Raw genomic sequence first — 27,347 nt, forward strand, 5'->3', positions numbered from 1 at the left:
CCAGTGCTCCCTTGGTGTCCTCCCTTCCTTCCAAGGACTGACCTCAGCCCTTTTGGCCTCTGGGCCCCCTGGGAGGGGTTCTTCTTGGCCGCTTCATTCTTCACCTCTGGGCAGCTCCAGGGCCCACCCGTCCCCCTCCCTGCTCTGCTGCCCTGCTTCTGGTCACCTGAGGCTGGAAGCTGCTCACTTCCAGTGCCTTTCCCAAGCCTCGGTTTCCCTGTTTGTGTTACGTAAAGACGGGGGTGTTCCCTTGTCACAACACTCTGTGCTGCTGTAGAAGTAGCCACTCTCCAGCAAAAGAACTTCAGAGGGTGAAAATGTCAAAGTAGAACTCATTAAGGAGTTTGATACCATCTCCCAAAGAATCGCCGAGGATCTGGGATTCCGTAGCTGTTACAGCGGCTAATCAGGTTAGCAAAACTTGGGAGACTGCAATATTGCCAATTATTTATTTGAAACATTTGTATGCTGCCTTTCTACCCAAATAGGGTTCCAAGGCAGGAAACTTTAAAACAGTAAAAAAATTAAAACAAAATTTAAAATACTGTAAAAATAATTCAGTAAAAACTCACACATAAAGACACAGTGCCAAGAACAGGGAGGAGGGCTAACAACAGTTGTTAGGGAAATGCCAAATGAAACAAAAGTCTGGCAGAATAGAGGGGGACAGGCAAATCTCCCTGGGGAGGGAGTTCCAAAGTTTGGGTGCCACGACTGAGAAGTCCCTTTCTCACCATCTGGCCGCAGATGGTGAGGGCTCCCGAAGCAGGGCCTCCACAGGTGGCTGGGGTGGATGGATAGGGAGAAGGTGGTCCGTAAGGCAGGCCCGGCTCCTGAATGGTTCCTTTCCTTTCCTTGATTGCTTTTGCATTTTGCATAAGTGCCCCTCGCTTTGCCCTTCCCCTGCCCTTCCCATATTTCATGCCCCTCCTCCAGTCCCCTTCCCAACCTTGAATGCAGAAGTCTGCCATGGGAAGAAGGCCTGCTTCACACCTTTGGCCAAGTGGGTTCTCATCCAGCATGGCAAGTTGTGCTAGAATGAAATCTTGATTGTGAGATGCCCCAAGACTCCTGTTTATTTTACTGTGAGACGTGGACACAGCTCCTCCTCGGGAATTGTTCCCTCTGTTACTGGTGGGGTGTCTAAAAACAGGCCTTAGGAAGATGGTGGCAGGTTGAGCCTCATGGGACTGGTTGGTGAGCTGTACTGGCAGCCCTTCCAAGGGAAAAAGAACTTGCGAACCTCTTAATGGCTGCTTGGTTTTTTGGATGCCTTTCAAGCGTGCGGCTTTTTGCTTTCTCTAAATACTGGGTGTGCCGGTTCTGTCGGCATGCATTCATGAGCCGAGAGCGGCAGGACTGGCTGCAGCCGCATCCCTGCCTCAGCAGTGTCTGCCTGTCCGTCTCTCTCTCTCTGCCTCAGCGGCCACCACTGGTTGCTCCTACACACTCCCCTCCTGCGGGAGACCCATCCCGCCTTCTCGTCCCTGCGTGTTGCCCGAAACCAAGAGAGGTGGGCTGGAGGTCCTTCGCAAAGGACGTAGATCCCGATGGAGTTCTCACACCTCTTGACAGCCTGTCAAACACGCAGCTCCGGATCTGGGCGTGGCTGTCGCCCATCCCCCTTGCCCGATGCTGGGGCTTCCCTGCAGTTGCTGCCCAGTCGGGCTGTGCCATGAGGCAGGTGTGGGCAATTGGCAGCCTTGCCAGCATAAGGGGCAGAGTGTTGTAAGCGGAATTCCCAGGGGGGGGGGGACGGTGGCTCAGGGGGTGGGGGTGGGGGGTTAGTGCTTGACTCTTTGCAGTGGGAAGGTCTTGGGTTGCTGGAGAAGCGCTGGAGGATAGTTCAGCTTTCTCAGCTCCAGTGCCACACTCCAGGCATCCTTGTACTTGGGCTTTCTTTTTGCAAGGTTTAGGGCTTCATGCTGCCTGTGCATCAGAGGTAACCTGCTGGCAGCCTCTGGAGGGACGCAGTCTGTCTGGCTGTCTGCCCTGGTGGCCCTTTCTGGCAAGGCCTCTCACCACAGAGGGTCTGCTCTGCTGCAGGTTGGCCATTCCCCCCCCTGCCTCCATTGTCTTGTCCTCCTCACCCAGCTGGCTGTAGCCGTGTTGACTTGCCCTTTGACGTGGCCAGACTTCTTTGTCTCCTTTGCCCAAAGGCCTGATCAGCAGTTGGGTTATAGAACCTGTCGGGCTCAAAGTGAGTGATTTTATTTAACAGGTGCCTGGTTTTCACAGCCCTGGAGGCAAAGTGCCTCCAGAAAAGCACGTGAAAAAGAGTTCTAGGGAACTTAAAAGCACCCATCTGCTTTGGGGGATGTTTTCGCAGTGTGTGGATATGGCTGCAGCTCAGATCTGTGTGGGACGGGGTGCTGCCTGCCTCCTCTTCCTGTGGCAGGATGGATGCTTCAGCTGTGCTTTTCGCTCAGAGGTGTGTCCTTTTCTGCCAGTAATTAACGTTACGTGACGGCCCAGAAGCCTTAATGAGAGGCTCCTCCACCTTGGCTCCCCACCTGCTGCGCTGCGCTTTGGGCAGCTCCTTCGTGCTTGGGATGCCACAGAGAGACCAGCTTGATGATCAGCTCGTAGTGGCTGTCGTGCCTTTGAGGGGGCGGGGGGGCTGGTGGGTAGACCTCCGTTTGGGGGGCTCTCTGCAGAAACCGACCTTTGTGCCTGAGCTGCCCTGGTTGGGCATCTGTGCGGGCGGAAGGCGGAGGAAGAGCTGGCTAGAGGTGTCCTCCCGAGTGGTGCTTGGAGAGGGGCTGCGGTTCCGTGGCAGAGCACCTGCTTGCAGAAGGCCTCGGCCTCCCGGGCACCTGAGCTGCTGGGAAAGAACTTGCTCTGCCTCAGACCTGCGGGAGGGGACAGGAGCGAGTTGGCTTAGCTCTAGTGGCGTTTCAGAAGCACTCGGCTCAGTGCTCGTTTTCTGCCAATTTTGAGAGGCAGCGCGGTGTAGCAGTCACCTGGGCAAGCAGTTACCCAAGTTCAAATCTCTGCTGTGCCGTGCAAGTCTCTTGTGGGTGTCCTTGGGGTGTCCTCGACTGAACTTCTCAGGGTTGTTCTGAGGTGCAGTGAAGGAGAGGAGAGCCATATAGGCCGCTTCGGGTCCCACTGGGGAGAAGAAAAGGGCAGCTGGTGAAGGGCTGTGGAAACTGGGAGTTGGGAGGAGGAGCCGTGGGAGGGAGGGTCCGGAGTTGCCTGGCAGAGGAGGGAGGGGCCCGTCACCTGGTGGAGAAGCGGCAGTCACAAGGGGAGCTCGAGGGAGGCCTGGCCTGCTGGGTAAGACCTGTTCTGGCAAGGCCGCTGTTTCTTTGGAGTGGATCTCTGGGCCAGGCGACACCTTGAGGGTTTTTAGGAGTTGCAGGCACACAGAAACTGTGGAGAACGGGGCTCCTTTATTTTTAAAAAGCCTTTCCCTGCTGCTGCTGTGTGGCTGCAGGGAGCCTGTGCTGGAACACGGAGCCAGCTCTTTAAAAACCGACCCTGTGTGTTGGCTCTCTGGGCTCTGATCTCTTTCTCTGATCAGCAAAGATGTGGGGGGAGGGATGCACCCCCCCCACGTCCGTTCACAGCCTTGCCTAACGCTTCCCTTTCCGAGGAGGGCCCAGTGCAGAGTGGCGGGGAGGGGGGCTCTCTAAGCCTGCCCCCCACTGGCCATAACAGGGTTTTCGCTTGGGTCAAAAGCGGTCCAGCCTATGGAGCCAGTTTTCTTTTTCTTTTTTCAGGCTGGAGTAGGAAGTCTGAGCTTTGCAGAAATTGAAGTTTACTCTAGAAGGGAATGCCCCAAGCCAGAAAGATACTGTTGCTTCGGGCTCTCTCTGTGTCCTTTGCTTCCCCAGTCTGCACAGTCCTTTTGCAGCCAGGGGTGGCAGTCAGAGGGAAGAGGAAGGAGGGCATGTGGCGGCAGGGGGGCTCCCAGCACGGAGCTGAAGCAGCCAGTGCTTTAAACATACGAGCCAGTGTTTCTGCTGTGTGGACTCAGGAGTGGAGGATAGGGATGTCAAGGGCCCCGAGAGACTCCTGGCACTTCAAAGGCCTGCAGATAATTCAGGCAAGATGATTTTTTCCAGGCTTCAGACAAGCGAGAGCAGGAAAGGGCGTCTCCTGGCCATGCTTGGATGTTCCAAGGAGGAAGGGGGGCGGGGGGGGCATGCAGGGAGCGGTCCAGAGAGAGCCCAGCCAGTGGTGCTGCTTAGCCATTGGGCTGCTCTTCTGCCCTTGCAGCCCTTTCCCCCTCGGAGGCTTCCTGCCCCATCTCACCTGACTCCTGGCAGCCTTTCCAGGTGCCTATTTTGCAAAAATAAAGCCTTATCCTGTGGGCAGGTGAGATTGCAGCAGGTGTGCTTTGGCCGCTGCAGGCCTGGGCCCAGCAAAGACCCTGGAGAGCCCGTGCAGAGGCCCTGCCCTTGGCAGGCGCAGTTGGGGTGGCAGCTGCCACACTTGGCTCTGTGGAGAGGAGCCCCTCTCCTCCCTGCCTCTCACGGCCGCCTCCGCCTGCCTTTGGCTGAGTCAACACAGGGATCCTGGGTGTCGGCTGCTGGGGGTGGCCGGTGCCCGTGGGCTGGCCTGCCCCTCTTCCTTAGGCTTGCTTTGTGGTGAGTGGGAGGCGGTTGGAGGGGGAGGCGGTGGAACGGGAAGGGCGTGGTTCTCCAGGGTTCTGGCCCTCTGGATCCGGCTGGGCCGGGCCGGCTGCTGTGGCTGGGAGGAGCTCTCCGAACAGGAAGGATTTCTTTGTTGGAATTCCAGGGCACTTGCTCACTTTTGCAGGGCGTTCTCTCTGTCTCGCTTCGTTCTTTCACACTCACGCAGATACAGATACACACACAGCAGCACACGCCCCTCTGCAGGAGTGCAGCTCCCTGCCTGGCCGTTCTTCTGGTTTGGCAAATGAAAAGTGTGGGTCTGACGTGCCCTAGGTTTTCATTCTTATTTTTATCTTGACAAAATGGACGTTTTAAAACGGCAGCAGATACTGTTGGGCTGGGGGGTTTTCTTTAAACTGCGTTGCTTATAAAACGAAATGCCCCTCAGCCCGCAGCTCCTGTAAGCCAGAGTTCTGCAGCTGGCTCAGTCAGGCCTGCTGTGCAGGCCACTACCTGGAGGATTGTGGGCTGCCGTTGAACGTGGGGCTTGTCTTCTGGGCTGCCGTGCTCTCCTCCCAGGGCATTCGTATGTCTTTGGGCTGGTTGTCGTTGGTTTGTCCCACCCACTGGATGACAACGTTTCTGGGTATAAAAGGCATTCTGGGGTTCTGAGGCTGCTGAGTCGCACCCCCCCCCCCTGGATCAGGCCTGGCCAGCATGTGCGTGCATGACTGGAGGCTCCTGGTAGGCTCCTTTGGCGCCTGAGATGCTGCCACGAAGGACTTCCAAAGACATTCTCAGCTCCACACCTGGTCAGTGCTCAGGACGTCTGAACAGTTTCCCCAGCTGTGCACCTGAAACGCCTACCTGGTCGCTGCCTTTTATGGCCCCTCATAGTGGGGGGCGGGGGGGGGAGCAGGCCTCTCGTCTTGTTGTCTATACTGCCTGCTTCGTGTCTGTAGAGTGACGCAGCCCAAGCCACCTGATGTTTACACAGGATTATCACATGAGCTGAATTTTTGAAATAACTTGCTAGATCTCCTCCTCCTCCTCCTCCTCCTCTGGAAGCTTGCAGGGAAGAAGTGCTGACAATTCTGGGATGTCTTGGGAGAGAGCAACTCCCGGGCTCCCTTCTGAGGCCAGGTTTTTGCATGAGTCTAACAGCTTGGTTTGCTGTGCCGCCCCTCCAGAGAGGGGGTGCCATAGGGCAGTGGAGACCTATCCCTCCGGAGCGCTCGGGGTCTGAGGGTCAGGGGTTGCTGGGGTGTGGCACTTGGCATGCAGGGCACTGTAGTTCAGGCTCCAGGGAAAGGCTGCGTGGGTCAGTGGCTGTGTGGGCAAAGCCCTTTCTAAGGCTTGAGCCCTGGAGAGCCATCGCCAGGCAGAGTAGCCTGAGGCGAGCTGGAGGGACTAAGGGCCTGCCTCAGGAGAGGGCTACTCTCTGGGGTCTCTCAAGGGGTGAGGAGTGCCTGCGCCGTGTGTGGGTCGCAGGGGAGGAGTTGTGTGCCTTGCGCTGCAGCCCCGGGGGGGGGGGAGCACAGGCAGGTTTCCTCCCTCTTCCCACTCCAGCTCTGCTGGGGAGCAGCTGTCTTGGCTAAAAATAATCCCCTCTGAGCCATCGGCAGCCATCATGTGAGCAAGCAGTTTGATTTCGCTCTCCCTGCACTGGCCCTTTGATGCCCTTGGGATCCCGTTCCGGTAGGGAGGAAGTGGCCAGGCCACTGTGTGTCGTGTTTTTCAAGGAGACTCAGCAGCGGGGGGGGGGCGCTCCTTTCCCCTCCCAACTGGCCTGCATTCTCCAAGGATCAGCAGGCACGTGTGTTATTTTGGGGTATGCTGGCGTTTGAATGCGGGTTCTGCCTGTGGTGTGTTGCTTACCTTTGCTGCCCCTTTGCAGCCTGCCCCCCCGCCCCGCCCGCCCCCCAACTTCTGCTGGTGCTGTTTTTCCTGTAGGAGAGTGTTAAATGGCTTCATGGAGACGCTGCAATGAAGCTGGATGTTCAGGGAGAGGTTCATAACTCAGTAAGAGAGACTACCCTTTGCACACAGAAGGGCCTGGAGCCTTGACTATCAGAGCTGGGGGAGAGACACGCCCCCCCCCGCCTGAGACGTCCAAGGCTGTGGGGGCATCGCTGCTCCTCCGTGGAAGGCTTTGGCCTCCCCCTCATTTCCAGGCCAGTTGCTTCCTTGATGCTTCTGTGTATTGAATCCAAACGTGGCGACAGCCCTGCATGCATAGCTCCTGCATCTTTTAGGGGCGCAGGCCGTCCTGTCGGAGGCTGTTTCCACGGCCAGAGGCAGGGAGGGAACTCTGACCAGGAGGGGATGCTTTGGGTGGAAGTCTGGCTGATCGGGAGTGCTGGTTGGGGCTGTGCTTGGGCTGAAGATGCTGGCTTGCGTTTTAGGAGATGCTCTTGGATTCAGCGTTCTTCCGGGATGTCCAAGTGGCAGGGCTGGCCAGGGACAGTTGGGCTCGTGTGTCGCCTCTGCCCTGTCCCAGCCACAAGTTCCTCATGCCGTAATACTGGTGCATCGTCAGAAGAGAGCTGTGGCTCTCGAAAGCTTGTGCTACAATAAAGTTGGCTCATCTTAAAGGTGCCACTGGACTCTTTACTCCTTTGTAACTACAGACTAACACGGCTGACTCCTCTGGATGGGTGCCTGGATAGGCTCTCTGCGGGGCCGCCTTTGAAAAGTGGGCGGACACGGTGCCTGGCTGGGAAGGTGGCTGCTGGGCGGGGGGGGGGGGGGCGGGGGGGGCTGCTCAGAGCAGGGATCTCTGACTTTGTCCCGTTGCTGCTGCTTCTGAGGGGTTCCGCAGTGCACTTCGAAGTGCTGGTTTGGGGCTGTGAAACCCAGAGAGGCCTGCAGCCAGGATCTCCCTAGGACTGCCGTCTGCCCTGTGGACCTGCCTGGATGATCTTAAGAGGCCCTTCTTCGTGTCTCCAAGCGCACTTAGGAAATTCCCTGTCGGCGCAGGTTTTCGTCACTCCACGCTGTTGGCTTTCTGGCCCAGACAGCACCTCTGGGATGTTTCCCCATCTGGACAAACAAAGCAACTGTGGACTGTGTGCGTGTTGGAGAAGTCATATGGTGAAGGCCCACTGTGGGCCTGATCTACCTCCAGCCCCACAACTACTATAGGGATAGGAAAATGGGCCGTGGATCGTCTGTGTGTCCTCCAGTCGCGGCCTTGTTTTTCTGGCCAGCGTCTGCAGCGGCTGATTCTGCCGGCTGGCTGTGGTCCGCTGGTTGCTGGCTGCCCTGGGAGTCCGTTTTGGATGGAAGGCAAGCCTTTGTGCTTGTGCGGGGGGGGGGGGATACCTTTCCCTCCCTGCTTAGTAACTGCAGCGAGAGGCTCTTGTCGTGCCAGCTCTCCTCCAGTCAGGAACTCCTGCCAGGCACCATTGGTGCTCGCTGCCGCTCTTGGAAAGGTTAATCCGGGAGCCCCCTGGATGTCAAGTCGATCCAGTTCTCCTAGAGTGCAGCAGTGACCAGGGCTAGAGAGCAGCGCCGTTGCCTTGCCTTTGGCAGTCTCTGGTTGCATGTTGCAGGCAGCCCAAAGCAGGGTTTCGGTTTAGACTTGGCTTCTGGCTTGCAGAAGTCAAACGTTGGTGAATTCAAACCAGGCCTTATAATCCGGCAGCACCAAAGGACGCCGCCAACAGGTGCCTGGGTGTGAAAAGGGAGGCGGTGAGCGCTTGGCACTTGCTGTGACTCATGGCTGGCCTTCACTGTCCTACGGCGTGCCAAGCGGTTGTTTTCCCCCAGGTGGCTTGTACAGACTCGCTTGTTCTCTCCACCTTGATGCAAGCGGCCACTTTCTTCTGTGGCTTGTGATGCTCTGGAGCTGTGTAGAGTCCTCTGGTAGACTCATAATGTATTAGACTACAGGAAGCAGAGAGGAGGCGTGAATGGATAGTTCCCACGATGGAGGGAAGTGAGAACGGGGTCTCCCGGAGCTCCACTGGGCTGATGCTGTCTAAGTGGTCCGCAGTTGGGATCGGCAGCCAGGAAGCCCAGCCCGTGGATGGTGACTGTCCTTGCCCCAAGCGTCCAGAGCTGAAGTGCCTCTGGCTCACTAGGAAAGGGATCTTGGGGTCATGGGGGAGAGCTCCGTGTTTGCTCAGTGGGCAGCGGCGGCGGCGGCAGCAGAGAGCACGAACTCCACAACAGGGAAGATTAAGAAGGGGACTGAGAACAGGCCCACCAGGGCGGTCCTGCTTTTGTACAGGCCTGGGGGTGGCCGCCTTTGGAACACCGGGCCGGTCTGGTGGCCATCTCTCCAAAAGGACGTGGCAGAGCTAGTAGAAAAGTCTCGGGGAAAGGGCGGCTTGGATGAGAGAGGGCTTGCAGCACTTCTACTGTGAGGAAAGTTGAAGGAGTTTAAAGTGGGCTTTTGGGGGCGGATTTTCTGCTTAGAAAAAAGGAGACATGGGGGGGCAGGGTAGAGATTTGCAAAATTTTGCCTTGGGTGGAGAGAGTAGCCCGAAAGCTGTTTCTCCCTCACCTACAGTACTGGAACACCCAATGCAATTAATTTATTTGATTTTTACCTGCCCTCCCTGCAAGCGGGTAAAACCTGCTGTGGGTTTGGAACAGTCAAAAGGAAGCGCTTACGTAACTGTGGAACTCATTGCTCCAAGACTTGGTGTTGGCCACTGGCTCAGACAGATTGAGTGAATTTGGTGGGACTGGGGAAATCGACCCCCCCTCACCCCCCCCCGGTCCTGGCTCCTCATGGCGTTCCCTTCTGCTTCACGGTGGCCCCCTTTCTCTGCCCTCTCGTCTAGTTCTGCTTCCTGCTGACACCCCCCCCCCCAGTTCTTTTGCCAGCTGCTTTTTTTGCCTTCTTCCCTCGCTGGCGCTCCTTAGCCGTTGTCTCCTGGCTCTTCTCCATCTTTCATCTCTTTGCTCCCCCCCCCACTTCCACATTGCCTCTTCCCCCATTGCTGGGGGCCCCCATGGCCGTGCCAACTGGTTTTTTGATGTTTTGCGTTGTTCACACGCCTGCCTTTTCCAGCTGGGGCTTTCTTCATCTGGCTGATTCCTCACCCCGCCACACTCCTGCATCTCTCCCCCCCGCCCCCATCACTCATCATTGGCTATTGGGTTTAGGAGTTTAAACGCCAATACTTTAAAAAAGAACTTTACATTTTTCCTGAAAATCTGGGGCTTGCCCCTAGTCTCCAGTTCCTTCCTTGCCCACGTGTGTTGATCCGCCAGATGGGGGCCAGCCAGCCCTTGCTGTGAGCTCCATGCCTAAGTCTGGGGGGACAGAATGGCAAGCCACACTTGGCTTCGGGAGTAGATTTGCCCTTTAACTCCTGGTGGGTTGCTGAGGGAGAGGCGCTCAGCTTGGCTTGTTCTTGGGTCATTATGATAGCCCGTTCAACACCTGCTTGTTTGGGTCTCGGAAGCCCCTGGAAAAGGAGCCCCACGCTTTCCTCCTCGGTCAAGGAAGGGTCTGCTGTCGGTCTCTTCTGTTTAGTGCCCTTTTAGGTCATGGCCCCAAAATGTGCACGGGGGGGCCCTTTTCATGGGAAGGAGAATTGGTAGCCTCAGGGTGTGGGTGGAGACGTGTGGCGTTGCCTCCCCCTCCCCATGGCCAGTTCTCAAGCCAGGAAGCCAGTTCACGCAAGTTGCGTAGATTGGCTTGAATTGCCGAATGATTCCCCCTCCAAAGTCTGGAGTCTGTGAGCTCCCAGCAGGGGAAGGCCTGAGAGGACGGAGGCAAGAGCCCAGCCCCAGGCACTGGTGGGAGGCACAGGTGCTTTTAGCCGCCAGATGGCCACGTGGCTAGCTGAAAAGCGAGGCTGGCCCCTCTTTGGGTGCATGGGCTGCTCCTCCCAGCTGTGTTGCCCCCCAACCCGCCGGCCCACGTTTCCATGCCCGTGTGCTCTTGTTGGGCGCTAGGGTGGCAGCTGCGCTGGGGATCTTCCGCCTCATGAACGTTCTGCAGCTTTCACATCAATGGTGGTCACGGCATCACAGCTCAGGAAGGGCTTTCTCCCTCCCCTCTTTCCAAATGGGACTTGTTGGTGTTGCCTGTGGGGTGTGGCTTCCCTCTCTGTCTTAGATCCAGAGGAGTTAGCCGTATTTGTCTGTAGTAGCAAAAATGCATCCGACGAAGAGAGCTGTGGTTCTCGAAAGCTGATGCTGCAGTAAAGTTGGTTAGTCTTAAAGGTGCCACTGGACTCTTTTCTCTTTTACTCTCTGGCTGGCATCCCCTTGAGGGATTCACTCTGCAAGTGCCTGGGGTTGTGGCACAGTGGATGGGGGAGGGAGGAATTTGGGGGGCTGGAGCTGCCCTTGGGGTCAGGTGGTCCCTGGTCCTGTTGTGGCTCAGCGTGCAGAAGCCCCCCCTTCTCCTCCCCACCTTTGCTCAGCCCTCCCTCCCTTCTGTTGAAGACTTCTGGAAGGAGGTCTTGGAAGATGAATCCCAGGGCACGCGTTAGGGAGTCGAAGAGGCCTTTGGGTGGCCCTCCTGCTCCTGCCGCTGGGGCAGGGAGATGGCGAGCTGCCGTGGAGCGCAAAGGGTTCCCTGAGTTTCAGAGCCACCTGGCCGCCTCCCTAAGGAATGCATGCTGAGAGGCTAGTGTTGCCCAAAGCAGGCGGAGAATGTGCCTTAGCAGGCTTTGGGAGCTGGCCGTACCTGTTGCGGGAGGTGGAAATGTCTGGGGCCAGACGCCGGGTAGACAGGGGAGGGCTGTGGCGAGCCATGTGTGTGGGAACCGTTGAATATTGGCAGGTGTATGCCCACTTGTGTGTAGTAGTGGGCAGAATTCTACTTCTGTCAGCTGGATGGCATGAAGCGGAAATTCTGTGCCCTGTCCAGGGAAGCCCTGCCGCGTATCCGATCCCGCCTCTGCCCTGTCCTGTCCACCGAGGCATGTTCAGCCCTGGGAGCCGCTTCATGTTTTGTGCTTGCCGGGCGTGGCTGAGGCTCAGAGCCCACGGAGGCCGGGCTGCAAAAACGCGCAGGCTGTGCTCGGCAGGTAAACAGCAGCTCAGCCGATTCCTCCGCAGTGTGTGGTTCGCGTTTGCAGAAGCGGAAGGTTTGCTGACTTCAGAATATTTGGGCCTTGGGAAGAGTGGCTGTGAGCCGCTTCCGGATACTGCAGCTGTCATTAGCTTCTGTGGCTGCCGTGTGCACTGACCCCAAGGAGCGTTGCGTGTGGCTTGCAGGAATTCCTGGCGGCTGGAGTTCGAAGGCGTGGCGTGCCCGCCGAGGTTCTGCAGCCCCGTTTGCTGCCCTGGAATGCAACGCGCCATCTGCTGCTGTTGTCAGATGGCTGTTGCTCAATGTTTGGTTTCAGAAGGGAGACAAACCTGTCCTTAAAACCTTGAGTGTTCCTCCCTGGAAACTGTTTTTCTTACAGGCCTCCTCACAGGAACTTGTACCTTCATAGGAAGTTGCCTTGGAGCATGTCCAAAGTGATTTTGGCTCACTTCTGAGTAACCCCAGCGATCTGATAGGTGCTTCTGGATCCCTCTTTCTTTCAAAAAATTGCCCCTGCCTGCCTGACTGTTGCTGGGGGACAGGGAGGAGGCTGGGATGTCCGGTTCTTCGCTGCGGGAGCAGCTTGCGGCTGGGGCCGGGTTGCCTGTGGCGGGGCCGTTCCAAGGCCTACTGAATCCATTCTGCTGCCGCTATAGGGAGCCGGGGTCTTTATCATTCAAGCAACAAAGCCAACTGGCCCATTTATTGTGGCAAAACACTTCCTTGGCCAGAACCCGCTTCGTGCCAAGTGCGTAAAAGTTTTACTCTCAGCTGGAAGACGGGATATAAGCCCTTCAGGCATCCGGTGCTCATGTCACAAGAAACTTGCCTGTCTCCAAGGGGCACGCGACTCCCTGCCGTAGTCTAGCTGAGGCGGCTTTCTGGGATGTTTTGTATTCTTGGGTTTTGTCCCTCTTCTGCAGCGCTCTGCCTTTCCTTTAATTGGAAGTGCCTTGAATGGTGCAGCACCAGACTTTCTATGCGAAACTCAGCCGTCCTTTACAGGGGAGCCTTGGAAGGAGATAGGCCGTGCACATCTGTGTCTGACTTAGGGGGGTGCAGCAGGCCAAGCTCTGGGTGGAGCTAGGAATGTAACTTTTCTTCTTCTTCCAGAAAATGGACATATTTATTTATTTCTACTTTATTTATAGTCCACCTTATAGCTGGTGTTCATGAAGTGCCTTGTACGCTTCCTAGGAAGTTGGCGCGAAGTACCTGAAGGCCTTTGACTTGTGAAGGTCTTGGCAGGTGACGTGGCACAGTCAAAAAAGCCTGTGGGGGAAAGTAGGGGGCGTTTTGTTTTTCTGAGGAATATTCAGTTTTTCAGTGGAAGAAATGGACATTTTTGGCAAACACTGAGAGAGACTATGCGATATTTCCCTTTGAAATGGATGAAATGCTTTTAAAGACCAGGTTTTACATGCTCAAAATGAGTAATATGAAAACTATATGTAAGGCAACGTGCAGCATTAGTGAATGATAGTTTTTGCGTACATTGTCGGCCTGCACAACACACTTTCAAGCATATATTGTTCAAATGTGACTAATTTTGTCATATGCCCAAGTGGTAATGCAGAGATCACTTTGTTCTGAAGATCGATACGCTTGATACCCAAAGATGCGGCTAGCTCTGCATTGACTGTATGGAATGGTTTCTGTCTGATTAACACCCTTTCTTTTCTTTACTGCAAAATATATTCTATATAAACGTTTGTTTCTTAACTGCCTCTCAGATGGCAAAAACGAAGATAGATGTCCTTAGGAAGCAGGTGCAGAGTTCTCTCTCTTTGGTATTGGGTTATATTCGCAATTTTGCTTGTAGAAACCCAAGGCATTTATGCTTTTAAGCGTCATAAGTAAGCCAAATAGTACAAATGTACATATTAAGTTATCGTTGATGCATTTTATGTTGTTAAAGCAGTAAATTCATCTTAGGATTGATAAGACAGTCTGTATTGTATAGTGATTCCAAATGTCTGTGTTTTTCCGTTCTGGGCGGGAGGGGAAAAAGTCTCTCTCACTCTCTCACTCACGCACGCACGCACGCACGCACGCACGCACACGGGACAAGAACAGAAGTTGTCAGCCGAGGAAGAAAGAACAGTTTCAGCAGCCCCGCCTCCTGCCGCAGACTCTCTCGGCTTTTTCCTGCTAGGATTGGTTTAAATTTGAGCACTAGAGCAGGGACCCTGACCTGGATAGCCCAGGTGAGCCTGATCTCATTAGATCTCAGGAACTAAACAGGGTCGGCCTTGGTTAGTAATTGCTTGGGAGACTTCCCACGAAGACCTGGGCTGCAGAGGCAAGCAACGGCAAACCACCTCTGTGAGTCTCTTGCCATCCACCAGGGGTTGCCATAAGTCAGCTATGACTTGACGGCACTGCCCATCACCACACTAGAGCAGGGAGCAAGACGTCGCCTCCTAGCAGCAGCTGTTTGCCCGCTGAAGCTGTGCTTCCAGGCCTGCTCTGGCCCTGTCTGGCTGTCTGGGTGGGGGGAGTGGAGTGCGGGAGGCTGCTGGATGGGGGCACCGTCTTGTCTTCTCCCGAGGGGGAAGAGGCAGAGCTCTGACCCAGCAGGATCCATTTATTTACTGACCTCATTGAGACCCTGGTGGGGATTCAGAGTGGCTGGCAGCATTCTCTCCTCCTCCATTCTCTCTCTTATCATTTACTTGAGACGGGGACGCCCTTTGTGACGCCCTTTTTAAAGGAACCCCCCAGCACAGTTTCAGTGGTCCCAACAGCCAGCTCCCCCCAGAACACGGAGCAACAGCTAGAAGCCACAGGGAAGCAATGCGGGCGCTCGGACGTGCAGCAGGCGCGGCCGACTGGCAGAGGCGATTGTACAGCCAGGCCAGGCTCTGGCTTATCTCCCGTGGGGCTGAGCCGTGTGCCTTGCCTGGGGCTTGGCATGGAGTGCCCCCAGCCTCACTTGCGCTCATGGCAAAAGCGCTGGGCCCTTCCTGTTTGGTGCACAGGCCGAGTGCCTGGAGCTCTTGGAGTGGCTCTGTTACGGTTCTTGGGCAGAAACGTTTGTCCCTTGAGCTGGGGGAAGACTGTGCCCTGTGTCACCTGCCTGTCAAACTGTCTCCTCTCTTCCCTCCCCATCAGGTGAGCTGCAGCTGAGCCTGGCCCAGAATGGCTGGTGCTTCCGTCAAAGTGGCTGTCCGGGTACGGCCTTTCAACGCCCGCGAAATCAGCCGAGATGCCAAATGTGTGATCCAGATGCAGGGGAAAACCACCTGTGAGTTGCCTTACCCGTCTGTGCCTGTCCTCTTTTGCTTTATTTATTTTATTTAATTAATTAATTAATTGCACCCCGCCTTTCTCTCCAGTGGGGACCCACCCAAAGCAGCTCACGTCATTCTTCTGCCCTCCATTTTACCCTCACAACGACCCTGTGAGGTGGGCTCGGCCGAGAGGGTGTGACTGGCCTAGGGTCACCCAGTGAATGCTGGGGAAGGCCTTCCTCTGCCGGAGAGGTGCTGCCCCTCCGAGGAGACACTGTGGAGCTGGCTGGTCCCCAAGGGGGCCTGGCTTGTGAGGAAGCTGCCCAGGCTCTGGGTGTGGGGCACCCAGGTCAGCTGCTCTCTGACGAGTGAGGCTTCTCTCAGAGACCCTGTGGAGGGCTGGCCTGTTTCCACGGCGGGGACTGGGGCTCAGGCCATCACCTGGCTCGAGATGCAAGTGGTGGGTTGAATCCCTGTCAAGTGTGTGTGAGGTCGGGGGCTTCTTCCCAGCTGTTGCTCCTCCTGGTCAGGGAAGCTGGTGAGAGGCAGGCTTGGAAGGAGGGGGAGGGAAGGGGGCACGGCCTGGGAGGTGGCCAGGAACTCCGCCTGCCCCTCGTGCTCTTCCTTTGCAGGAGTAGTGTGGCAGTGGCCCCAGTTCTAAGAAGGGGGCTGTCAGTGGAGCATCTAGTCTGGGCCTCAGCACAGAAGGTGACACCCTCTCGGCCTCTTTGCTGCTGCTCTTGATTAGTTGTAGACCATGCACTGAACACGAGTCAGCAGTGTGATGTGGCAGCTAAAAAGGCAAGTGCGGTTTGGGGCCGTATCAGCAGAAGCAGAGTGTCCGGATCACGCAAAGTGATGGCATCGCTCTGCTCTGCTCTCGTCAGACCTCTCCTGGAGTACTGTGTTCAGTTTTGGGCGCCAGAATTTCAGAAGGATATAGACGAGCTGGAGCATGTCCAGAGGAGGGCAAAGAAGAGGGTGAGGGGTCTGGAGACCCAGTCCTAGGAGGAAAGGCTGAAGGAGCTCGGAATGTTTAGCCTGGAGAGGGGATATGATGACCATCGTACTCGAAGGGCTGTCGTCTGGAGGGTGGCACGGAGTTGTTTTCCACTGCCCCAGAAGCTCGGTCCAGAGCCAACAGCTTGAAATTAAGTCAAAAGCACTTTTGGCTAAACATTTGGAAGAACTTCCTGACAGTGAGAGCAGTTCCCTCAGTGGAACAGGCTTCCTCGGGAGGTGGTGGGCTCTCCTTCCTTGGAGGTTTGTAAGCAGAGGCTAGGTGGCCACCTGACAGCAAGGCTGATTCTGTGAACCCGGGCAGATCGTGGGAGGGAGAGCAGGCAGGGGTTGCATCAGTGTTCAGTTCTCGTGGCCCTTCTTACACGCCCAGGGTAAGGCTGATCACCCCCTTGGGGTCAGGAAGCAATTTCCTCCAGGCCAGTTCGGCTGGGGATCCTCACGGCGTTTTGCTGTCTTCTGGGCACGGAGCAGGGGTCACTGGGGGTATGGGGAGGGGAGGCAGTTGTGAATTCTGTGTGTTGTGCAGGGGGTTCGCTTATTTAAGGGGAGGGGCCATAGCTCAGTGGGAGAGCCACTGCTTGGCAGGCAGAAGGCCCCAGGGTCAGTTCCCGGTATCGCCAGTTGGAAGGACCAGGCAGTGAGCGATGTGAGGGACCCCCATCCGACCTCTAGAGAGCCGCTTCCAGCCTGAGCACGGAGAACGGGCCGTGGCGGACCAACGGGCAGCTTCATGTGTCCAAATCAGTTACAAGTAAGAGACCGCGGAGGAGATGAAGCGGAGTACCTGGCTGAGCTGAGGGAGGTGGTCTCCGATGCGTTGCTGAGGATCCCGGGGTGATGGCCCTTGGGGACTTCCCCGTGTGCTGAGGCGGCCTTGTCAGATCCGGCCCAGGCTTCAAAGCTGCCAGGGCGGCCGCCAGTCTGCCTCTGATTGCGGTGGGCCCCACACGGGAACAAGGGCCTGCCCTGCTCGCCATCGAGCTCGCCTGGGAGCTGGAGGTCCACGTCCGATCACTGCCCCGGAGAGAGTGGTTGAGCTTGCTGCCTCCTCCGTGCAGCAGGGAGGGACTCCGGCCCTCAGGGAGGAACGGATCCTGATGGTTTCCAGAGGATTTCAGGAGCCTCCCCGGCCCCATGGAGGACCTGGTAACTGTGTGGAAAGTTGGGCAGGCTGGCCGGGGCTGTAGGCAGCAGCGCCGCTCCTTGCTGTCCTCTCCCATGCTCTGGGGTGCTCCCGGCTCTGTGGTTTCATGGGTTTAAAAACCTGCCCTGGCTAAGGGGGAGGCAGCCAGTGGGGAGCCAGTCTCCAGATGACCTTTTCCTGGGGAAGGTGGCAGCATGCGGTGGGCAAGCAGCTCCAGAGGTTCCTGGGTGGCCCGTCTGCCCAGGACCCGTTTCGCCATTTCAGTCCCGCTCCAGGCTTGGCTTTGGAGCCAGAACAGCTCCGGTGGCACTGGGGGACGATCCTTGTCTGGAGCTGGAATACAGAGTCGGCCCTTTGGGAGCCACAGTCTTGTGTGGCTGGTTGAGCACGCAGAGTTTCCGTTGGGGGAGTATCATCTGGGCCAGATCGGACCTTGGGAGCCACAGGGTTCTGTTCTCTTCCCCATACTCTTCAGTGTCTCTGAGGCCGCTGAATCGGCTCCTCTGGCGCTTCGGGGTTGAGTGTCCTAAACTCGCAGATGACTCCCAGCTCCGTGCTTCATTATCCAGACCCCAGACGCTCTCGTCTCGGTTCTGAGCCTGTGCTGTGAGGCTGTGGCCAAGTGACTGCAGCAGGTGAAGTCGAATCCAGACAAGACAGTGGAGCTACTGGTCAGGAAAGCTGACGTTGTATACGGGGATCGGATCTGCTTGTGCGGGATGGAGCGGAGGGGGCTCCTGCAGAGAAGGTTGAGGGCCTGGGGGGTGCTCACAGACCCAGCCTTGCCGTTGGAAACGCAGCTTGGCAGAGTGGCCGGGAGCGCCTTCAGCCAGCTGCTCGCCTTTCCCAGACTCGGCCAATAGGGCCATTCTGACCTCTGCTTTTGCACCCGTGCTGTTGGATCTCTCTACCATGATCTGCTTTCGGCTGCCCTGGAAGAGAACCCGGATACCGCAGCTGGTTCCGAATGTGGCAGCCTGATTCTTGTCCGGTGGCAGCCAACGAGAACCTTATCTGGCCCATCTCAAGGCAGCTCTGGTGGCTGCCAGTTCGTTTCAGATTCCAGTTCAAGCTGCTGGTGATGACCTGTGAAGCCCCTCGTGGCTTCAGACCCACACCTGCAGAGTCTTCAAGCTGCCACTGGCTGGCTGTTCCCCCTCTTAGGGGGCCCGGCCTGGCCTTGACCAGACCCTGGGCCTTTTCCACAGCAGCCCCCACTCTAGAATAGGCTCCCTGGTGAGGGGCCGGGGGGAGGCCTCTCCCTGGAGGTCTTCAGGCGGTGCTGCAGGTTTTGTTTGTGTGCCGGGGCTGTCAGTGGGTTGTAGGCAGCTGGCATCTTTGGGGGATATTTAGAGGGGGGGGGGTGGTATTTGGTTTTAATCTGTAATGTTTTAATTGTTGCCTGTTAAGTTGCCTTGAGCAGAAATGCAAGGTACCAATATTTTAATAAATAATTAAAAAACACACTAAAATACAGTTGTAATTGCCAGGAGTCCTTTTGTGGCAGCTTGCGACAAATCCGCTCCTGTTTATATCGCTTCCTTCTTTCAGGGACCTCAGCATGGTGAGAGCCAGTTTGGCGTGGTGGTTAAGAGCACGGGACTCTAATCTGGAGAGCCGGGTTTGATTCCCCACTCCTCCTCTTGCAGCCAGCTGGGGGACCTTGGGTCAGTCACAGCTCTCTCAGAGCGCTCTCAGCCCCACCCACCTCACAGGGGGATTGTCGTAAGGATAAAAATAACATGCTTTGTAAACTGCTCCGGGTGGGTGTTCAGTTGTCCCGAAGGGCGGTATAGAAATCGAATGTGATGTTGGTTTTATATGGCTCTCCCTCCCCGCAGTTGTATTCCCACAAGGGCTCTATAAGGCAGGTCAGGCCAGGAGTGCAGTCCGGCCCAGGGGCATCCGGGAAACTTCACGACCGAGTGGGGGCTTTAACTTGGGACTCCGAGCTCCTAGCCCAACCCCTCTGACCGCTGGGCTGTGTTGGGCTCTGCGGAGGTGCGCTGCCTTTCTCCCCACCCCTCTTCCGTGGTCTGTAAGGCCTGATTTGGACACAGCACTGGGGGGGGGAGCTGCCCGCTTTCGGCAAGGCGCTGGCATGAACAGTGGGCGCTGCCGCTTCATCGGTGTCTTGTTGCAGCTGGGCCTGACTTGGCCCCAGCCGGAGCGCGTCCGGAAGGCTTTACTAGCGAGGAGGGGAGGGAAATAAAACGAGGGACGCCTGAAACATCGATGGTGAGTCCTCTTGCAAGGGAAGGAATGCGTGGACTCGTACTCTGGCTTTACGAAACGTGTACTGAGAGGAAGTTGTAGGTCCAGAATCCTCATAAAAGAGTTCTGGCTTTGTTTTGATTCTGGTTGGCTGTGCAGATTTACAGCTTATAAAAACAGGACTGTAATAACAACATTGGGGATTCAGTTGAGTTGAATTAATCCCATTGCCCGGTAATGGGGGTGGTGGAGCGGATGGGTGTCACAACTGCCAGAGTCCAGGGCGGGGGCGCGTTGTGTCAATACTGCGGCCCCCCCCCGCTCCAAAACTACTTCTGCTTCAAAGCCTGCAAAAGGGTAATTCATGCAAACAACTTTTTGAAATCTCAGCCATCTTTGCTCACGGGGTGTAGCTTTAAACTGAGCCTGTCTGCCAGAAAAGGCGGGGACTCTTTCAACCCCCCCCCCCCACTTCTTGACACAACTTTTGCCTCAGCATGATCTTGTTGGGGCTGGCCTTGGAAGCCACGGCTGCTTGTCCTCTTCTATATTTAGTGCAGCAACAGCTGAGAGGCCTTTGCAGGGGGTGCAGCCCGGTCACACAACGCTGTCTGAGGTCTCTGAAGTCAGGAAGGGACATCTCCGCCCCCCTCCCCCAAATATGCCCTCCCCGATTGCATCCGCCCGCCCCCTCCAGTAAAGAGGGCGGCTTCAAACCTGCAGCTATGCGAGTTATGCCGGGAATGTTTTTCCTCCCCGTGCGGCTGCTCCTTGGTCTCCCTGGGAAGCTACAGGTTTCCTCGAAGGCTTGAGGGTGTGTGCCGGTCGCCTTTCCCCTCTGACACCTTCCTGTCCGGGCTCCCCTTGGAGGGGGCCTTGCAGCCTGTTCCCTTTCGGCCGTGGCAGGCCCAGCCCAGAGGAGCAGCCAGCAGAGTCCACCATTCAGGCCAGAGTGACACAGAGCCTCCCCCTGCAGCGCCAGCCACCAAAGGAGAGACTTCGGGAAGACCGCGGGGGCTTTGGTGAGCCTCCGTGGTGGGGCTTTTCTCATGCTGCATCCGTAGGGAACATAGGAAACCAAGCCTCTGGCCCCACCAGGGGAAAGCGCTTTGAGCCAAGGGGGAGTGCCACCGTTTGCGGGACAGTTCTGTGGGATTTCTCTCCGTGGCGTCTGCAGAGTTAAAGATTTGTGTGGGTTGGAACCAGGCTTCTCTACCTTTCCATCTGCCGGCTAGTGTCGTGATTAGGGGTGTGTGTGTGTGTGTGTGTGTTCCCAAACATCGAACAGTCTCTCTCTCTCTCACAAAGGTGATTCTGGGGCAGACAAGAAGAATTCTTTATTCGTTTATTTATTTATTGGGGATCCCAAATGGCTTACGTGGTCTTCCTCTGTTCTCTAATCCTCCTTTCCGCTGGGAAAAGTGGGAGAATCTGGTGCACGCATCCTAGAAGCTGAGAGACGGAAAACAAAGCCCCCTACCCACAGTTTTCCATCTGTGTCTCTCCCCTTCCTCCCCCTGCGTCTCCACATCTTCTGCGACCGCCGGTGGTGAGGGAACATGGGTGGCGGCTGGCAAGCGCGCTGGCTCCCAGGGGAAGCCGGCCATGTTGCTGAGGAGCCCCCGTGGAACTCCAGGATGGTCTGGAGCTTGGTGCGAAGTGCCGTGCTGCGCTCCGAGAGGGGAGGGAGGGAGCCTCGTTTGTGGGGCAGCGCCTGAAGGGCGGGGTCTTTGTCAGCATCCATTGTCAGGGTCATTTGATGCTGGGTCGTTACAGTGCTGGCGTTTTTGCTCTGTGATTATGAGGAGGCACCAAAGGGCAGGGGGAACCCTGAAGCCATCCACAAAGTATCCAAAGCAAGAGAATCGTAGAATTTTAGACTCACAGGATTAGAAGGAGCCTCCGGGGTCATCTAGTCCAACCCCCCGCAGAGTGCAGGACATTCACAACTGCCTCCCCTCCCCACACCCCCAGTGACCCCTGCCCCATGCCCAGAAGGTGGCAAAACATGGTCAGGATCCCCGGTCAAACTGGCCTGGGGAAAATTGCTGCCTGACCCCAAGGGGGTGATCGGCCTTACCCTGGGCATGTAAGAAGGGGCCACGAGAACTAAGCACTGATGCAACCCCTGCCTGCTCTCCCTCCCATGATCTGCCCAGGTTCACAGCATCAGCATTGCTGTCAGGTGGCCATCGAGCCTCTGCTTAAAAACCTCCAAAGAAGGAGAGCCCACCACCTCCCGAGGAAGCCTTTTCCACTGAGGGAACTGCTCTGTCAGGAACTTTTTCCTAATGTTCAGCTGAAAACGCCTTTGATTTAATTTCAACATGTTGGTTCTGGTCCAAACTTCTGGGGCAACAGAAAACAACTCTGCGCCACCCTCTATACGAGAGCCCTTCAAGTACCTGAAGAGGGCTATCCGATCACCTCTCAGTCGTCTCTTCTCCAGGCTAAACATTCCGAACTTCTTCAACCTTTCCTCTTGGACTTGGACTCCAGACCCCTCACCGTCTTCGTTGCCTTCCTCTAGACACGTTCCAGCTTGTCTATAGCCTTTTGAAATTGTGGTGCTCAAAGCTGAAGACAGTTTTGAGGTATATGTGTATGTAAGTGCTAAACTATAAATCCAGTAAATAAATCATGACGCCCATGAAGTTTCTTTCTTTCTGAATAGAGAGCAGATCTAAGAGCATTCGAGGATGAAACTGAAAGACCAGGTGGCGGAGTGGAGCATGGCTAGCCAGGGGGCAGCGCTGCAGGAGCAATAGACTGAGGCAGTAAAGCTACTTGAGGCTCAGTTTCAGGAAAAGATAAAAGAAATAATAAATTGTTGGTGGAGAGGCTGGTACTGGAATCAATCCAGAGAAACAATTTCAAAATAAGGAGGCAGATAACCAGCGCTCAGCAAACAGAGAGCCGGAGTTTTAGGTTGAAAATGGATTAGAAAAAGGAGGCAGAGATTGTAGATGCCGCCACCCAGGCTGTTTCCTTCGGGCGCAATCCGGAGAGTTATTTGGAGGGGGAAAGGGATCACGGCCTTGCAGAGTTAAGGGACGTCTTGAAACCAGGTTGTCAAGAAAAAAATGCGCCTGACCTACACTTCAGAGTTGTCAAAGGCAGTGCAGGAACCCCAGGCGTAGCCCCCAGGGCTCCTTGTCATACTGCCGGATCTGAGGCAAAGACGCCGTTTGCCTCCTGGGAGGCGACTTGTGGCCCTTCCTTGGTTCACAACATGCCGCTGCGTCCCCTTCCTGCAGGATTCCGGAGTGATCACGTTAGGATCTCGATGCAGCCGTTAAAGGACAGCCGGGTCACACGTGATCCCTTGTTTGGAAAGCTGGACTTGGTTGTCAGTGAGGCAAGAGAGGAGCAGCCAAAATGGCGAAGCGTCGCCTGGTCAAAGCTGGGGAAGAGCGTGCCCTGCAGTAGCTGCTCGGAGGAAAGCTGGCCCCCCCCGTCCTTCAACAAGGACTAGAAGCCAGCTGGGAAGAAGTCAAGGCTGCGTGGAAGCCGAAGTGGATCTTCTGAAGCCAGCTGTTCAGAGTCCCAGCCCAGGTTCTCACTGCCGAGGCGGAAGAGGTGGCTGGGTGAGTCGGAGGTCTGGAGAAGGAGCGTCTGTAATCATGGATTCCTCCGTGGAAGAAAGAGGCACAACCGGGCTGGGTGCCGCGCAGCAAGGGCGTGCCAAGAAAGCAGTCAGGTGGGAAACGGCAGGTGGCCACTCCAAAGAGAGCAGAAGGGGCCCACCAGGCCCACAGCCAAAGGCAAAACGTACTGAAAGCACCCCATCGGAGCGGGGCGGATGGATCGACACAAACAGGGCTGGGTGACGCGAGGGCTGCTTCTGCCAGCCATCTCACTCCTGAGAGAAAGGCCGGAACGTTCCACTTGGTGGGAGAGAAACGTTGCGTGCTTTGGGGGGGGGCGTCAGTCTGTGCGGGTGGAAAAGAGCCTCCCAGGAGTGTCCCTGGGGCAGCTGGAAGAGCAGTTAACAAATTCACGGGAAACTTGCATTGAAGGCCCCGGACGAGAGCCCTGTACCCTACGAAGGATGGATTGACGACCGATTCCAGGTGCCGCCCCCTGAAGAGGTCTTGACTGCCCTGTCGTTGTTAGCCACACAAAATGGAAAGCGGTGTCATTGAGGAAGTGGTCCAGGGCCACCGTAGCGGCTCAGCCCGTGCAGTGCCTAAAGCCCCTCCTTGCAGTCGAATGAAGCTCACATTACCGCAGGTTGACACGAAGAGGTGGTAGAGACCCTTGAGACCCTTCTCCGAGGTCAAAGTCCTGCTCAGGTCTGTGGACTTGAGGGTGGAGAGGGGGCCGCGCGGCTCCCAGGGGAAAGACGGTGCCTGTCGGGTGAGGGCTCCACGCAGGGCCTGGCCTGGGAAGTCTCATGACTGCACTCGGACCTCACCCGAAGGCCTTTGCACGGAAGGTGCTCTGATCCGGCTGCCAAGTGAATCAACCTCAGCTTCTGTTTTTGGGGTTGCCAAGACTGTGATGGGGAGGAAAGGGGGCCTGGTGTAGCCCGACCCTGTCCGATCGCAGAAGCCGAGCGGGTTCAGTATCGGCTGGGCAACAACCAAGGAAGACAACGGCAAACCTCCCCTGCCTTCTCCCTTGCCTTGAAAGCCCCTTGCTGGGGTCGACTCCCCATAAGTCGGTTGCGACCTGACGGTACATACGACCACAAGATTGGGATGCCACATAAAAAGGGGGGGGGTCTTGGCTGCAGGCCCTCTGAGGGTTCATCTGGCATTGCACCCAGAAGACGGAGCTTGGAGTGCCTGCAGGGCCGCTTCTTTGCCAGCCCATTCTGAGCCAGTGCGTCCGCCTGTCTCTTTTCTCCTTCCTCCTCTTTAGCCTCACAACAACCCCGAGGGGGAAGTGAAGTGGAGAGAGAGTAGCTTGGCTGAGGTCGCCTGGTAAGCTCCCATGGCAGGGTGGGCATTTGGACCTGGCCTGATCGGGCACAGTAACAGCCACACACTGGTTCTGGCCTGGCTGTCTGCACCCAGTGGACCTTTAAGCAAGAAGGTTTTGGCTGCACCCCAGGGGAGGTGGCCAGACTCTGTCCCTGCCCTCTTTAGGGAGGGAGGAAGCAAACTTGGTTTACCTTTACAGTTCCTAAGAACAGTGTGCGAGGAAACGGGTTGTATGGATTGGAGGGGCTGGAAAGGCTGTTTGGGCCAAGCCTTCCAATCAGATTTTCAAACTTCCATCCGGGAAGAACCTGTGTAAATGCCGCCCGTGGGTTGCCAGCCAATGCCTGGCTGCCTGGTTTTGCCGTTTTTGGCTCCCTGCCCGATCCTGCATGAATGGGACGCGTGTCTCTGATGAAAAGCCACCATTCTGTGCGAGCCGAGCCGGGCGTGTGGGGGGGAAACCCAGGGCTTGACTCCTGTTGCGCTGCTTCCCGTGTAGGGGAGGGGTATTGTGAACCGCTTGTCTCCGTGGAGAGTTCTCGCTGGCTCCCTGCAGGGGTCGAGTGAATCGGAGCGGCCCCCTGTGGCTTCAGGCCCAAGCCAAGTCTTGCTGTTGCAGCTCTCTGCTTGAGCTGTTGCGGGCGGGTTTGCCTGAAGCATGTGGGAAGAGCTGGTACACTCGGGTGGTGTTGAATGTCTTCCCCTGATGACTGGCATAAACAACAGAATAAGAAAAGTGGCCACCTTACCATGGAGCTTTGTTTTAAATTCTTCTGGGCATGTACAGAGTGCATTTCCTTCAACATCAAGTAGACATTCATTGCATTCCAGGGGAAAGGTTGTGGCTTCCAGACAGATGGCAGGCCCTGTGCCACTTACCTGCTTGCTGCTCAGCCCTGGGAGGAGGAGGGGGATGCCCTTGGGCACAGCCTGAACACCTGGGGCTGTCCAGTCTACCTTTCTGGTTTAAACCCATTTCTTGTATTAAAAAGGTCCTTTCTTTTCCCACCTGCCTTCCTTTCTCTCCCTATCCGCTACAAGAACCGGCATCACGCTTTGTGGCCATGCCTTCTCACAGAGTTCACAGACTGGTCTTGGGTTCCAAACTGAGTAACAGGCTTGGGCTACGAAGGTGCTGTTGGCATAAGACAGCCACCCAGGAGCTAGGAACAAAGCAGGAGGCTGGGGTGGGGCGTATGCGGACAGGGACAGAATGCTCTGCTCGTGGGTGTGTCTGATGTTTGCGCATGAGGGTGCATGGCCCCTGACCATAACTTTCACGATCAGAGTGCTAAAATTGGAGGGGACTTAGAGGCCATCTAGTCCAACCCCCGCTCAACGTAGGAAGTCCAAACTGGAGCCTCCCCACAGGCTGCTGTCCAGCTTCCATTTGTCCTCCCCAAGAGGCAGGTCTACAAAGAGCGGACGTGGAGTCATGCTTAGAGAGCTCCGAGTGTGGGTATTAATTGTCCTGAAGGGTGGTATATAAATCGAATGTTGTTGTTATTAAATCTTCACTGTGGAGCTTGCTAGGTGAACTTGGGCCAGACACCTACTTCACAGGGTTGTTGTGAAGAAGAATAAGAGAAAAGACAGGGCTCCTGGGCAGATCCCCCAGGTCCAGCATGTGGCCTCTCCCCTTTCCAAAAGGGGTCAGGTTGTGGGTGACGGGAAAGACCTCTGCCAGGGGTGCTGCCTGTCAGAGGAGATGCAAGACTGACAGCCTTCACTGAGGGTGGGGCACGCCCGCGGCGGAATGATCCCTGCACCTTACTAGGCAGTCTGTATACCTTGCCTTTCTCCTGAGACCGAAGGCAGGTGGCAACAATACACACAAGACAAAAACGTTGATATTAAATTCATGAGTACACGCTTAAAACGGGTAACTAAAAAAATAACCAAAGCAGAGTGATGCAGTTAGAACAGCTGAGCCTGCCCCGTAAACTCTTAAACAATTCTGCCTTGCGGAGGGAGGCCCGAGGGGAGGCGCCTGCCTCGCCCCTTCCGGGGGGCTGTTCTGTAATGCTGGGCAGCAGGACAAGAGCCCCCGCAAGAGCAAGGGGACCCCACTGTGGGGAGCGTAACTGCTGCCCGGAGCCATCCGCCTGCAGGCAGCCCCAAGTTTGGCCCCTGGCACCTGCAGCCGAAAGGATCAGGTAGCTGCTGATGTGAAGGATCCTGAAGAGCCACCGCCAGACAGAGTGGGTGAGCCTGGCCTTGCGACACCGAGGAGGGTCCCGCCTGGGAGGGAGAAGGCAGCTTCACACATCCTCCGAGTCTCGCCACAGTCTTCTGGCTGACCTCGAAGCCCTCCCTGAGTGCTGGTTGGTTGCTAAAAGGAAACTCAGTTATGGCTTCACAGGTGATGCGCAGAACTCTGCAGGCTGGAAGGGGAAACTGCCAAGTGCTTCCTTCTAAAGCTTAGCCTCAGTCCTACCCCCACAATTTAGTGGGGTTAACCTTTGTTAGCAGTTAAGGCTTCACTCGGGTGACCTCTCCATGAGCTGGATGGAAGCGAGCGGCACTGTGGGAAGGCGGCCATGTCCCGTCAGGCTGCTGTCACGGCCACTGTGGCGCTCTCTCTCTCTCTCTGTCACGCACGCCCCCCTCCTCTTCTTCCATACAAGGGATTTTGCCATGCTTGCAGTGGCACGTGAAGGCAGGCGGCACCGGGGTGCCTTTCCTCTGGACCACTTCACACTCTTCATCTGTTTTGTTCTCCTCTCTGCAGGCATCACCAATCCCAAGCAGACAAAAGATGCCCCCAAGAATTTCACCTTTGATTATTCGTACTGGTCTCATACCTCCGTGAGTGGACTGAGCTGGGCTGGGAAGGAGGCGGGTGAGGTGGGGAGGCGATGAGACGATGCCAGGCCAAGGTCTGGTTGGTGCAACAGCTGAGCTGGGGCAGGGGCAGGGGCGGGGGTGTTGGCCGTAGCTGGGCTTGGCGCCCCAAGCAGAGAACTGGAGAAGACGGCGGACCCCGTGGGTGGGCCCCCTGGCAATGATGGCCTGCCTCTCGTAGGAGGAGGACCCCAATTTTGCACCCCAGTGGCAAGTCTACAAAGACATTGGAGAGGAAATGCTGCTTCACGCCTTCGAGGGCTACAACGTCTGCATCTTTGCCTATGGGCAGACGGGGGCCGGCAAATCCTACACCATGATGGGCAAGCAGGAGGCGGGCCACCAAGGCATCATACCCCAGGTACAAGTGGGGAC

General features: G+C 56.4%; 1 protein-coding gene across 4 annotated transcripts in view; it reads left to right on the top strand.

Annotated features, from left to right (window-relative positions):
• The window catches only part of KIF1C (kinesin family member 1C), a 41,655-nt gene that overhangs the window by 2,926 nt on the left and 11,382 nt on the right, over positions 1-27,347 (top strand). For all 4 annotated transcript variants that reach the window (XM_054995102.1, XM_054995104.1, XM_054995105.1 and 1 more), the window contains exons 3-5: positions 14,701-14,833; positions 26,860-26,936; positions 27,154-27,333. In XM_054995102.1, the coding sequence (XP_054851077.1) occupies positions 14,728-14,833; positions 26,860-26,936; positions 27,154-27,333 (363 nt within the window). In that variant the 5' untranslated portion in view covers positions 14,701-14,727. The remainder of the gene's footprint in view (positions 1-14,700; positions 14,834-26,859; positions 26,937-27,153; positions 27,334-27,347) is intronic.

This window comes from Eublepharis macularius, chromosome 12 (assembly GCF_028583425.1).
Source record: "Eublepharis macularius isolate TG4126 chromosome 12, MPM_Emac_v1.0, whole genome shotgun sequence".
Classification (NCBI taxonomy): domain Eukaryota; kingdom Metazoa; phylum Chordata; class Lepidosauria; order Squamata; family Eublepharidae; genus Eublepharis; species Eublepharis macularius.